Source organism: Zerene cesonia, unplaced genomic scaffold (assembly GCF_012273895.1).
Source record: "Zerene cesonia ecotype Mississippi unplaced genomic scaffold, Zerene_cesonia_1.1 Zces_u003, whole genome shotgun sequence".
Classification (NCBI taxonomy): Eukaryota; Metazoa; Arthropoda; class Insecta; order Lepidoptera; family Pieridae; genus Zerene; species Zerene cesonia.
In genome coordinates this window covers 953,651-967,334 of record NW_024045133.1, presented here as the reverse complement: position 1 = coordinate 967,334, position 13,684 = coordinate 953,651, and the positions used below count along the sequence as shown (strand labels likewise).

General features: G+C 39.2%; 1 protein-coding gene across 1 annotated transcript in view; it reads left to right on the top strand.

Moving 5' to 3' along the window:
- Window positions 1-13,684, top strand: part of LOC119838442 (alpha-1,6-mannosyl-glycoprotein 2-beta-N-acetylglucosaminyltransferase-like) — a 47,420-nt gene that overhangs the window by 10,739 nt on the left and 22,997 nt on the right. Inside the window, exons 3-5 of the mRNA XM_038364389.1 lie at window positions 2,243-2,296; window positions 6,044-6,142; window positions 7,319-7,458. Of these exons, the coding sequence (XP_038220317.1) occupies window positions 2,243-2,296; window positions 6,044-6,142; window positions 7,319-7,458 (293 nt within the window). The remainder of the gene's footprint in view (window positions 1-2,242; window positions 2,297-6,043; window positions 6,143-7,318; window positions 7,459-13,684) is intronic.

Below are 13,684 nucleotides of genomic sequence, written 5' to 3'. Positions count from 1 at the left end.
AGGTTGTTGTACATATATTACACTAGCAGTTCGCCCCGGCTTCGCCTGTGGTACATATATATGTCACTCAGCGAATTTACAGTTTTAATGGTGAAAGAATTTTTAAAATCGGTCCAGGAGTTTTTGAATTTATCCATTACAAAAAAAACGGTAGTAGTCGTGGGACTGCCGATAGAAGTGAAAACGGAACTATTAAGTTGAGAGTAATTAAAACTATATGCAAAAATTATATGAAATTTTTGACGTGACAACGTCTTAAATTAGGTTGCGGCTCGGAGTCACTCATGAAAAAGTGTAACGCCCGGTAACGTTACGATGAGTCACCGAACTATGATCGGTCCGCCGCGCGCGCAGCACTAGAGAATTAGGCGCATTGAATCGGCGCGTGCTTGTGTCTCTGTCTCTGTCTTTTTAGTAAACAATTGCAATTCTTATTTTCATTCAATTTCTTGTTTCTATTGTGCAATTTAACAATATTCATATCAATAAATATTCTACCGAGAAAAAGACGTTGTCACGTAAAATCTTCGCCCGTAAAACCGACGTTACAGGCAACCATTTTTTTATGTTTTATTTATTAGTTACATATGATGGGCTAAACAAATCATGAACAAAATATAAATACAAAGTGGTTGAAAAAATAATTAATACACAATTATCTTAATTAAACATAGTATTTATATTTACACGAATTTCAATGAATTCATGTTGCTACTGCGCGTGCGCTAGTCTGGCTCTCCATAGATATAGATATACTATTATCATTAGCATGTCGGTGACTCGAACCGAGGATTTTACCCTCTACCAAAACGCTCAACGCGCCTAAAGAAGTTTTCACTTCAAAAATATATTCTTTCCTCTTTATAATATTAGTATACATGTACTTGCATCCGCCCGCGGCTTTGTCCGCTTAGAATAAGGACATCAATAAATGATCTAGTTATCCCAAGGGAGCGTTTAATCGGGATAAAAAGTATCCTATCACCCAAGTCAGCTCATACTCTGTCTGTATACCAAATTTCATCAAAATCTGTTACAGTTTCAGCGTGATTGACGGACAAACATGCAAACAAGCAAACTTTCACATTTATTATATCAGTACGGTGATTAAAGCGTGAGCTTAGAACCGAAGGGATCCCGGGTTCAATTCCCGGTAGGGACGCACAAAAGAAAATGTCTCGGGCAGGACACAGAAGGCTGATCACCTACTTGTCCATAAAGATCGATCAGTGAAACAGATGTACATATATCATCTGCCCCATACCCCACTGGGGGACACGGGACTTCACTATGAACTCTCGAATGCATTTGATACTTAAGAGGTCAGAGGGAGATATAGGTAATTTTTTAACGATATACAATGTTATATTTTCTTGTGTTTGATTTTACGCGAGTATTATACATTTAGAAATTAAAGACTCTTTTAACGGATTTTAAACGCGATTTTTCATTATATTATTAACACGACGTTTCGAACACTTTACAGCGAGCGTGGTCACCGGGAGACTGTCCGTTAAAAAGTCTTTAATTTCTAAATAAAGATATAAAACTAGCTGCGCCCCGCGGTTTCACGCGCGTAAGTACGTATCCCGTAGGAGTATCGAGATAAAAAGTTGCCTATATGCTATTCCAGTTGTCCAGCTGTCTCCGTACCAAATTTCATTGCAATCGGTTCAGTAGTTTTTGCGTGAAAGAGCAACAAACGCACACACACATCCTTACAAACTTTCGCATTTATAATATTAGTAGGATGTAGGATGTATCTTTTCTGTGGGAAGGTACTTATTAAGGGTGTATTTTAATCCGTCCAAAATTCTGATAGGGGGCGCTGTTACTAATAATTCCCTTGGACACAATCATCGCGGGCGAAGCCGCGGGAAATAACCTATTATATATGTAGATATATCATTCTAATCTATACTTATATTATAAAGTTGAAGAGCTTGTTTGATAGTTTGAACGCACTTATCTCAGGAACTACTGGTCCGATTTGAAAAATTCAGTGTTAGATAGCCCATTTATTGAGGATGGCTTATAGGCTATATAATATGTACCACGGGCGAAGCCGGGGTGCACCGCTTGTTTACTAATAAAGTCTAACTTCCCATATAGATATATTCTACTAATATACTAATAAGTAGACGGATATATATAAAAAATCACTAAAAAGATTATCTAAACGGGGCCAGTAATTCCAGAGGTATAACATACATAATTAACATGATCTTTTCTATGTTTACAGATGAAATAATGCTACAAGATATTATTAACACTACTAATTCAGAGCTGTATGAAGGTTTTGCATTTTTTATTTTATTTATTTATGTTTGTTTTTTTGGGAAATACATGTTTGTGGTCTAAATGTCATCTGTGTTTATTGTGTCGTTTTTGGGGTTTGTGAAATATAGAAAAATGCGAGTATTTAGAGGCCCATATCCTTCTCCTTACCCTTCCCAGTCCTTTCCTTTATTCCTATCGCCAATCCTTTCTTAATCCCTTCCCAAAAAGTCGGCAATCCATTTGTAGAGGCGTAAGGTTTGCAAGGGACCTTATGCCTCTATAAATGTTCATGGGCGGTGGTAGCGCTTACCATCAGGCGTCCCACCAGCTCCATTGCCCACTGTGACATAAAAAAAAGAAAAAAAACACATAGACAATAGCACCAGCTATTGAGCTATTAACATAGCTTTAAGACAATTTAATGACCTCCTTGGTACAGTGGTTAACGCGTGAGCGTAGAACCGAGGGGTCCTGGGTTCAATTCCTGGTAGGGACGCACAAAAAACAAATGTCTCGGGCTGGCAGGACACAGAAGGCTGATCACCTACTTGTCCGTAAAGAAAATCGATCAGTGAAACAGATGTACATCATCTGCCCCATACCCCACTGGGGGACACGGGACTTCATTTATGACAATTTACATTGTTTGCTTTAAATATTAGTTCTAACAGGCAGTATTGGCCGATAGTGTCTTTATAGTCTTTAAGTATATGGCTTAAACAAGCAAAACGTGGCGATGAATAAAATGAATGAATCCCGTTTAAAATCCGTTAAAAAGTCTTTTATTACGAAGCACGAAAGTAATTTATTGTATTCTATACAAATTCAATGTTTGTTCAAATATCATTAACCTCATTTATGTTTGTCTTTTCTTTCTTTTGTATTGTATATTTGTTGTTGTCTTAAATTTTTGTTGTACAATTATTACCTTATTATATATTATACCTTAATGTTTATCCTCTCTTCCGGGTTGTCTGGGAGAGATCGCTCATGGCGATAAGGCCGCCTCTGTACATTTTAAGTTACCTTGTGTCTCATGCAATTGTAGGTTTAATAATTTTTCATTCATTAATTGCAATGTGTATTAAAATTAATGAGATTGTTAGTTTAAAACTAATCCTTAAAAATAGGATCAACCCAAGGCCAATACTATTTTAGGAAGAATCTAAATTCTGCATTCTACGGACACCCATTTCCTTTTCCTCACCCGTACATTCCTTCTTACCTGTCATTAATCCTTTCCTTTTCCCTTACCCCATAAAAGCGGGTAGCGCATTCGCAGATGCCCTACCTCTGCTCTGTTCACGGGCGGTGGTGATCGCTCACCATCAGGCGAACCACCAGCTCAGTTGCCCGCTGTGACATAAAATAATTAACATATATTTTTAGAAATTAAAAACTTTTAACGGATTTTCAACGCGATTTATTCATATTATTAACCCGACAATTCGAACACTTTACAGCGAGCGTGGTCACGGGGAGACTGATTGTCGGGAGTCTATAATACATATAATATAATAAATAAATCGCTTTTAAAATCCGTTAAAAAGTTTTTAATTTCTAAATGTTTAATATTCGCGTAAAATCAAACACAAGAAAATATATATTCTTACTAACTACAAACCACAGAAATGTACCATAGTGTACGTACAGGGTGTATGTATGTACATACATACCTCGCACAATTATTAGGACAAATATTATCAGCACTGCGATATAAGATAACGATCGTAAAGAAACTGTATCGAGATAAGAAAACAATCTTATCAGTAACTAGCTTCGCCCCGCGGTTTCAACCGCGTCAGTCCGTATCCCGTAGGAATATCGGGATAAATAGTTGCCTATATGTTATTCCGGTTGTCCAGCTGGCTGCGTAGCAGATTTAATTGCAATCGGTTCAGTGGTTATTGCGTGAAAGAGCAACAAACACACACACATCCTTACAAACTTTCGCATTAATAATATTAGTAGGATAGGAAGTAGGATAGTAGGAATCGAATATGTTTCACTAGATCATTGTTTATAGAATACTTCTATATTTATTTTATACTAGATGCTCGTCCCGACTCCGCCCGGATATCACGAATCTCAACTCAAGAACTGTTTTATCAAGGGAGCATTTAATCGTGATAAAAAGTAACCTATCACCCAAGTCAGCTCACACCCTGTCTGTATACCAAGTTTCATCAAAATCCGTTCAGTGGTTAAAACTACTGAACCGATTGCAATGAAATTTGATACGTAGATAGCTGGACAACTGTAATAACACATAGGCAACTTTTTATTCCGATATTCCTACGGGACACGGACTTACGCGGGTGAAACCGCGGGACGCAGCTAGTGAATGAATAAAATTATACTACAATAAAGAAAAAGAGAAATTACCGATTGAAAAATAACAATTCTTGCATGTGTTTAAACAATTTTACGGTTAGCAACAAATTTATCGATTCATTTTAATAGATTTTCCTATAAATCCACAATCAACACTATTTACCGTATTATCAATGAAGTCTTGAATTTAATCTCATTTTTACATTAGCGATGCGTCATTGAAAAATACATTGCGACGCCTAGATAGACTTATCAAATGATATGGCGTAATGTACGGGCGTTTTCAATATCTATCGGAGTTAAAAACAGATAGATATCTTTACTAAACTGCGGCGAACCAATGTCCCTAATGTTTTTTTCAATTGTGGGAGTCGATCACGCTTCCGAGTGGTGTAAAATAGTATCATGCTACTGTGTTTCGTACGTGTGGGGGAGCCGGAGGTCGGTTCCTTCTCCTCACCCTTTATATCTTCCTTATTCCTAACCACATAAAAGGGCACCTTTGCGACTGTTCACGGGCGGTGGTGATCGTTTACCATCAGGCGAACAACCAACGCGGTTCCCTGCTATTGCCGCCCGGGACCCATATCCCTTTCCTTACCCTTCCTATTCCTTTCCTTTATTCCTCTAATCAATCCTTTCCTTTATTCCTCTAATCAATCCTTTCCTAATCCCTTTCCAATTTGAAGTCGGCAATTCATTTGGAGAGGCGTAAGGTCTGCAAACCAAATGTTCATGGGCGGTTGTAGCGTTAACCACCAGGCGACCCACCATCTCCATTACCGATGGTGAAATTTTAAAAAAATGCATAAAAATACCTGCATATTTTCAACATTAAGGATACGTGACTAGTACCCATCTGTAACCAAGGATAGATAGTCTCTTGCCTCGTACATATCCAAGCGTTTAAATCGTTTTGTAACACGGCATACGCAAAATTATGTTCAATACGAGATTATTTTAATTATTAAATACATCTTTCATAATGTGGGTCAACCTGTAAGAGGTTGCGTTGAATATTAGTTTGATCGTAGTATGAATATACTGGTATTCTACACAAAGTTGCCTAATTGATGTAGTCAGTTGATAACAACTCTCAGCCAGTCACAAGGACCATTAACAAAATGAGGGTAGTTGAGTCGAACATTGAATACATAACAAATTTTGACGAGAAAATGTCAAAACCTGTACACCCAAAAAAAAAAAAAAAAACCCGTACCAGCAGTTGCAGTATATATGTATTTAAAATGTTGAAATCGCACCGGGTTGTCTGGAAGAGATCGCTGCATTAGCGATAAGACCGCCTGTTGTGCTCGTGAATGTTTATGTTTTAGTGTATATACATATTCTTTGTTACTTTATGTTATCATTGGTGCACAATAAAGTGTTTTTGTTTTGTTGCATCTAATAAATTTCATGTCAATTCCAGAAGAGCTGATGAACTCGAACGACACGTCGGAGCAGGTCCTGGCGCTGGTGCCGCCGGAGTTGCACAAATACCTGACCGTGCATCCAAGGAACAACAGCGGTGAGTGTTGATATTGTTGCCATCCATCCATACATACATATCATACATTGCATACCTTACCACATATATCCTGCTCGTATACAAAAACCAACGAGGTCGGACTCAGTTTTGGCACTAGAGGGTGGGTCCATCATAGTAAGTATGCATAAAGCAGTTGTAGTATCTATAAAACTAGACAAAATTGCATAACATTTCACTTTTATTTGTGCACTAAATGCTCTAGAAACTTCTATGTACTGTAGAAGCGCCTTAGACTTTAGGTCAGTGAGTGCGTGACAAAACAAAGAAATTAAATGAAATTTGAAATACTCCATGTTTGATATATTTTGAAAGAATAGAAAAAAATTGATCACGAGGCGGGATTCGAACCCGCGTTCTTTGCCAAACCGTGTGTCAATTTGTGTTCGAATCCCGCCTCGTGATCAATTTTTTTTCAATTCTTTCAAAATTTATCATTTATAAAGCATTTCAATGCTATAAAACTAAAAATGAAATACTCTATGTTGGTTCAATGCTTGCTTGGTATCTGAAAATTCAGGCTTAAATTGCCCGAATTGCTTCACGAAAAAGTTGACCGCGCCCTGGTGACTGCCGAAGTACTGAACTTTGATAGTTAAACAAATAATACAATACATTACTGGATGTGGGTGTCGAGCACACTTCGCCATGAATCTGGCCAGCTCGCACCGGGGAAGTACCACACCCCCACATAAAACCAGCGAGAAATAGTGGCATGCTACTATCGTATGGTGAGTGAAGGAATCGGAGGCCCATTTTCTTTCCCTCACCCTTCCCAGACAATTACTTCTTTCCAGTCTTCAATTCTTTCCCTTATCCCTTATCGCTTCAAAGCAAGCAGCGGCTAATGAGCGGCGGTGATACCACCAGCTCAGTTCCCCACCTAAAAAACCTATTTCATACATCCTACTTCCTACTATCCTACTAATATTATAAATGCGAAAGTTTGTAAGCATGCGTGTGTGTTTGTTGCTCTTTCACGCAAAAACTACTGAACCGATTACAATGAAATTTGGTACGTAGATAGCTGGACTGCTGCTGGATATTCCTACGGGATACGGTGTAACCGCGGGGCGCAGCTAGTACACTATAAACCACACATAATTTGTTCGAACAGTGCAAAATTAATGAATACAACCCTTCAATCGCACATTCCAGCAAACGCCACCGACCGCACCAGCCCCAGGAACATAACCGACATCCGACGAGCTATACAAATGTACAACGACGCGCAGACCATTTACAACGAGGATATATTTGGACCAGTGCAGAATGACACTATCATTATCGCAATACAGGTATGTTTTTTTAACCTTAGCGACCAGTATCGTTTTGAATCCCTTCCCCCCGTCTTTATTCCCGCCGTCTATCCTTTCCATTATTTCTTACTAGCTTTTGCTTTATCTATCCTATCACCTGAGTCAGCTCTGTCTGTTTGTATACAAAATTTCACCAAAATCTGTTCAGTAGATTCAGCGTGATTGACGAACAAATAAATATCCAATCATCAAAACAAACTTTCACATTTATTACTTTTATACTTATATAGATAAAAAAGTCATGTTACTTACACTGCTTATAGCTCAAAAACTGCTGGACCGTAAAGGATGTTGGGTTTGTTGCGTTTGCCTCTGTTTCGACTAGGATTAATTAACATATTTGAAAACTTGCACATAATGTCTGCGCAGGAGCCAGTAACTACGTATTTTAACCAGCTCCCGTGGCCCCTTCACTCAAGTGGCTAGACGGAACACAGTGGGGTTTTGGTCGGTAAGAATCCGACATAACCCACGGCTCCATCCCCGGGGGCCGTGGGTATCTATGCAAGATTTCCCCACTATAAAAAAAAAAAAAAAGGAGCCAGTAACTACAATAAAACAACAATTCAAGGAACCTGCTTTATACTAAAAACTTCGGTTTAGCCATTTTCCGCCTCGCCAATATCAAATCTATCCCATTCTTTCCCACCAGACTGACTCTCTCTGGATACAGCCTCGTCTCCATCGGCAGCGTCACCTTCTTCTTCTTCTTCTGTTTTCTTGTCTTCTTCTCCTTCCTTGGCACCAGCCTCTCTTCGACCCAGATGTATTGCTGGTCTTCCGGTATGGCCGTGTCGAAACGGAATTTTCTGGGTATCTAGAAATGTGACGATTGGATAAGTTGAGATTGAGTTGATTTGTGTCGAGCACGCTTCGGCACGAATTGGACCAGCTCGCACCGGGGAAGTACCACACCCCCACAGAAAACCGGCGTGAAATAGTGGCATGCCACGGTGTTTCGTACGGTGAGTGGGGGAGCCGGAGGCCCGTTTTCCTTTTCCTCACCCGTCCTAGTCCATTCCTTCTTTCCAGTTGTGGAATTAAGTTCATATTGGAGTGCATTGGATTGCTGTTTGTTCTCAAATGTTACAATAATAAAAAAAAACACAATAATCATTGAATTAATTGTTATTGACAAAACCAATACCAAAAACAGTCGCGCTGCGAATCCCCTTAGCGTTTGGGAACGTGTGTGGAAAAATTAAAATCGCACTATATATCACACTATCACACTAATATTATAAATTAGCTGCGCCCCGCGGTTTCACCCGCGTAAGTCCGTATCCCGTAGGAATATCGCGATAAAATTTTGCCTACATGTTATTCCAGTTGTCCAGCTGTCTACGTACCAAATATCATTGCAATCGGTTGAGTAGTTTTTGCGTGAAAGAGCAACAAACACACACACACACACATCCTTACAAACTTTCGCATTTATAATATTAGTATGATATGATATGATGTGAAAGTTTGTTTGTTTTGATGTTTATCAGTCAATCACGTCGAATCTACTGTACGGGTTCCGATGAAATTTTGTATACAGACCCCTGTCTGATATAAATATAGCAAAGCTGACTTGGGTGATAGGATAATAATAATAACAGGGCCATACTCACTGATAAAACTTTACATAATAATAGACCGGACATAACTTTAATAAATAAAATAGATGGAATCATTTACTTAATAGATGTTGCAATACCTAATACACATAATCTACTAAAGACAATAACGGATAAAATACAGAAATATACAGAATTAAAGGAAGAACTTATTAGAATATAGAAAATGAATAAAGTGTATATTGTGCCGTTGGTGCTCTCGAGCACAGGAGTCATACCAAATATCTAGAACACAGTATTAAATTATTAGACTTACACAAAAACATCTTCATGACTATGCAGAAAGCTGTGATACTGAACACGTGCCGCACAGTACGAAAATTTTTGCAGGAAGAACCCATAGACCAAACACCTCAAAGTGATCTCCACTTGGCATAAGCCCGTGGTCTTCACATTACTACCGAAACTCTTCTAGTTTCGAGGAAAATAACTCTTTTCAAAAAATAATAATAATAAATTCTTTATTGTACACCAAAATAAAAGTAACAGAGAAAAACAGCATAAAGAAATATTGTACAAAGGGCGGTCTTATCACTAACGAGTGATCTCTACCAGACAACCTGTGATAATGGAAATGCTGGAAGAAAATACTTTTGGAGGTGTAAGCAACTGAGCAAATTAAATTATATAATATTAATAAATAGACAATATACTTATATACTTTACACTTATATATACATATAATAAGAATATATAATACTATATATATAATATATTACACTAATACATACATATATATTTATACATGTATAATAAATACCGTTTATTAATTTATAATGATAGGTAATAATTTTTCACCAATCCATCAAAGGTAGATAACATTCGGGCATGTTTGATTGAATCTGGTAACGAATTTAGAATTTAGGATACTGTTTATCCCGAATAAATGATCCCTTGGGATAAAACACCTCGACCTTCGACCGCCTCCTTGGTACAGTGGTTAACGCGTGAGCGTAGAACCGAGGGGTCCTGGGTTCGATTCCCGGTGGGGACGCACAAAAAAAAAATGTCTCGGTCTGGTAGGACACAGAAGGCTGATCACCTACTTGTCCATAAAGAAAATCGATCAGTGAAACAGATGTATATCATCTGCCCCATACCCCACTAGGGGACACGGGACTTCACTTTTTGGGATAAAACAGGTATCTTGATATCCGGGCGGAGCCGGGACGAGCCGCTAATAACATGTAATATCTTACCAGATATTCTCTGCAGTACTCCACTTGAGGCTTGTAGTGCGGTATAACCACTTTGGGATACTCAAACTTCACTCTAGCCATTAGAACTTTCGGGAAATCTGGCTTTTGATACCTGTGAAATTTTGAAAGAATAAAAAAAAAATTGATCACGCGGCGGGATTCGAACCCGCGTCTCCAAGCGACTCGTGTTCAAAGCAGGCCCTTTACATGGAGCAGCTCGGTGCCCACACTCCATATGCCCCCAGAATCGTTCCGCCCCCGTTCGAATTGGGGGGATTGGAAAATTCATTTAGGGGGTTACAAAAACTCGAGCTCGAGGACCTTTACTCACCTTTCCCAGTCCATTCCTCCCTGACCTTCCTAATCCTGACCCCTTAGAAGGAAGCAGTGAATCCCTCAGCGAAGGTTCACGGGCGGTGGTGATAGCTCACCATCACAAGTGTAATTGATGAGATTCAATCATTTCACATGCGGAATGTGTAAAAAAACAATTAATTGAGTCGAATTTGTGTTTATCAATTATAAACACTATTTCTCACAAAGAATTGCATCATAGTGTAACTAGTAAATTGAATATTAATTTAAATATTATGAAAGAGAAAAACCTGTGAGTCTATGAAACACTGAACTACGCGCGCCATATTATATATCAAAAAAAGAAAAGTCGCGAAATTTCTCTCTTTCTTCTTCTTTATTTTATTAATATTTAAAGTCGACTACGTACAATACCGACAAAAATCCTAGCCTCCCCCCCCTATATCTGGTTATCATATCTCTAGTATACGAAAGACCCTCCCTCCCCAGTTTAGAAAAGCTTGGATAGTCGTGGGTAGTATGACAAAACGTACCACACTGCGTCCCAATGGTCCAGATACATCGGTTCCGGCATGATAATCTTCATCCAACGCAAAATGTCGCATCTGTAATGGACATAAAGTCGTTAATACCTTGCTTCGATATTTCTGTCACCGGCCATTACAATGGAAATCGGCATTACTGTACTATAAACTATGTAATTTTATAAAGGCGTACTTGACTTTGTTTGTTTGTTTTTGTTTCACGCCGCAACGCAGCGATTTCACGAGATGATGCCTGTGTCTGGAGATAGTTACAATGCTAGAGAACTCTCTAGATATCACTATATAGGCTACTTTTAACCGCGGTGAATCTTTCATCCATCGATCGTACTAGGATAATCCCATCGTACCAAAAAAATCCCACCATACCAAGAAAATACTACCGTACAAAGAAATCCTACTATACCAAGATAATCCCAGGGTATCAAAAAAATCCCACCATACCAAGAATATCCCACCACACAAAAACGTCACACCGTATTAAAAAAGTCTCACCTTCTCCAATTGACCCGCACCCCCCAACTGGGTCCAGTCCGCGACTTGAACCAAGTGCAGTGCGTGAGAGGCTTCCGCGGCGGTAGACCAATGCTTCTAGCGAAGCGGATAAAATCTGTACTGTAGAGGCGGCGAATGGATGACGTTATTGTCTGGAATTAAAGGGAAGATATTAAGTGGAGTCCCGTGTCCCCTACTGGGGTATGGGGCAGTTGAAATACATCTGTTTCACTGATCGATTTTCTTTATGGACAAGTAGGTGATCAGCCTTCTGTGTCTTGCCAGACAGAGACATTTTTTTTTATCGTCCCCACCGGGAATCGAACCCCAGACCTCTCGGTTCAATGCTCACGCGTTTACCACTGTACCAAGGAGGCGGTCATTTGCGATCAAAAGGAAGATATATTAGGATATTTATATTAAGAGACAGGGGTCGGCCATACTCTGTAACTACACCGCGAATGTCACACGAGTACAAGTGTCTAAATAACATAAATAAAGCAAAAGTATGGTTTGAAATTACCACACATACGCACGCTGACGCACACATACAAAAACACACGCACACTGATGAACACGCATTATTAATCTTATGTTTAGAAATAAAACATAAGATATATTATAGAATGTCAGTCTCCCCGTGATCACGCTCGCTGTAAAGTTTTGGAAACGTCGGGTTAATAATATAAAGAATAAATCGCGCTTAAAATCCGTTTAAAAGTCTTTAATTTCTAAATGTATAATACTCGCGTAAAATCAAACACAAGAAAATACTATATATTACGTTATACAGGCTATATTTGTGTTTTATTAAACTTTTGGTGCAGTAAAATCAAATAATTGTCAGTTAAGATACAGATATCACTTGTCAAAACTCGTCACAACTTATCAAAACCCGTTGAACAATGGAATCCTATAAAATGTCGAATCACTTTGAAGCTGAACCATGTAAAAATTACACAAATTGCGTTGGAGATGTATGTGATCCTTGAGTGCTATCCTACTTCCTTCTATCTTCTTCTCCTATCTTCTATCTTCTAATATTATAAATGCAAAAGTTTTTAAAGATGTGTGTGCGTTTGTTGCACTTTCACGCAAAAACCACTGTACCGATTGCAATGAAATTTGGTACGCAGACAGCTGAACAACTGGAATAACATATAGGCAACTTTTTATCCCGATATTCCTACGGGATACGGATTTACGCGAGTGAAACCGCGGGGCGCAGCTAGTACTTATATAGTTTTATTGTTTACCACCGATTCAGAAAGCACAGGCTATTTATGTACCACGAGCGACACCGGGTCGGACCGCTAGTTACCTTAATATGTTCAAACTGTCGCACACCAATATCTGGCAGCATCGACGGATCCTCCATCATCAGTAAACGCATGCCATTTATGTTGTTATCGAGGAAAGAGTTCTGAAACCATTACATCAAAATGTAATTAACTCAAAGGTGACTGACTGACATAGTGATCTATCCACGCACAGCCCAAACCACTGGGCGGATCGGGCTGAGATTTGGCATGCAGATAGATGTTATGACGTAGGCATCCGCTAAGAAAGGAATTTGATTGTTTCTACCCCCCGAAGGGATAAAATAGGGGAATTAATATTCATGGTACAACTGAAAGTTTGTATCATGAAAATTTATTAGGACCGCGCGGGCGAAACTGCAGGCAACAACTTATATTATACTATATAAAGCTACACACCCACTGACTGACTGACATCGCTTTTCTCGGAAACCGGCCGGAAAGTGGAGATAATTTTGACACGAACGTATAGAGGAGCCGCAATCGACCCGCGGAAAAATATAGAGAACTCGCCGCGCTCGAAGACCAGCTCGACGCCCGGCGGCCCGCGGAAACGGTGGCTCGCGGAGGGGTGGTGTTCGAACAAAAAATGCTCTAGACCATCGGCGATCACCAGGCGCGTCGAAATAATGGCTGGTTTCGCGAAAAAAAGATGGCCGCCATACTTTGCCAAAATCGCCATTTATGAATCCTTACGTCTCAAATTCAGCACA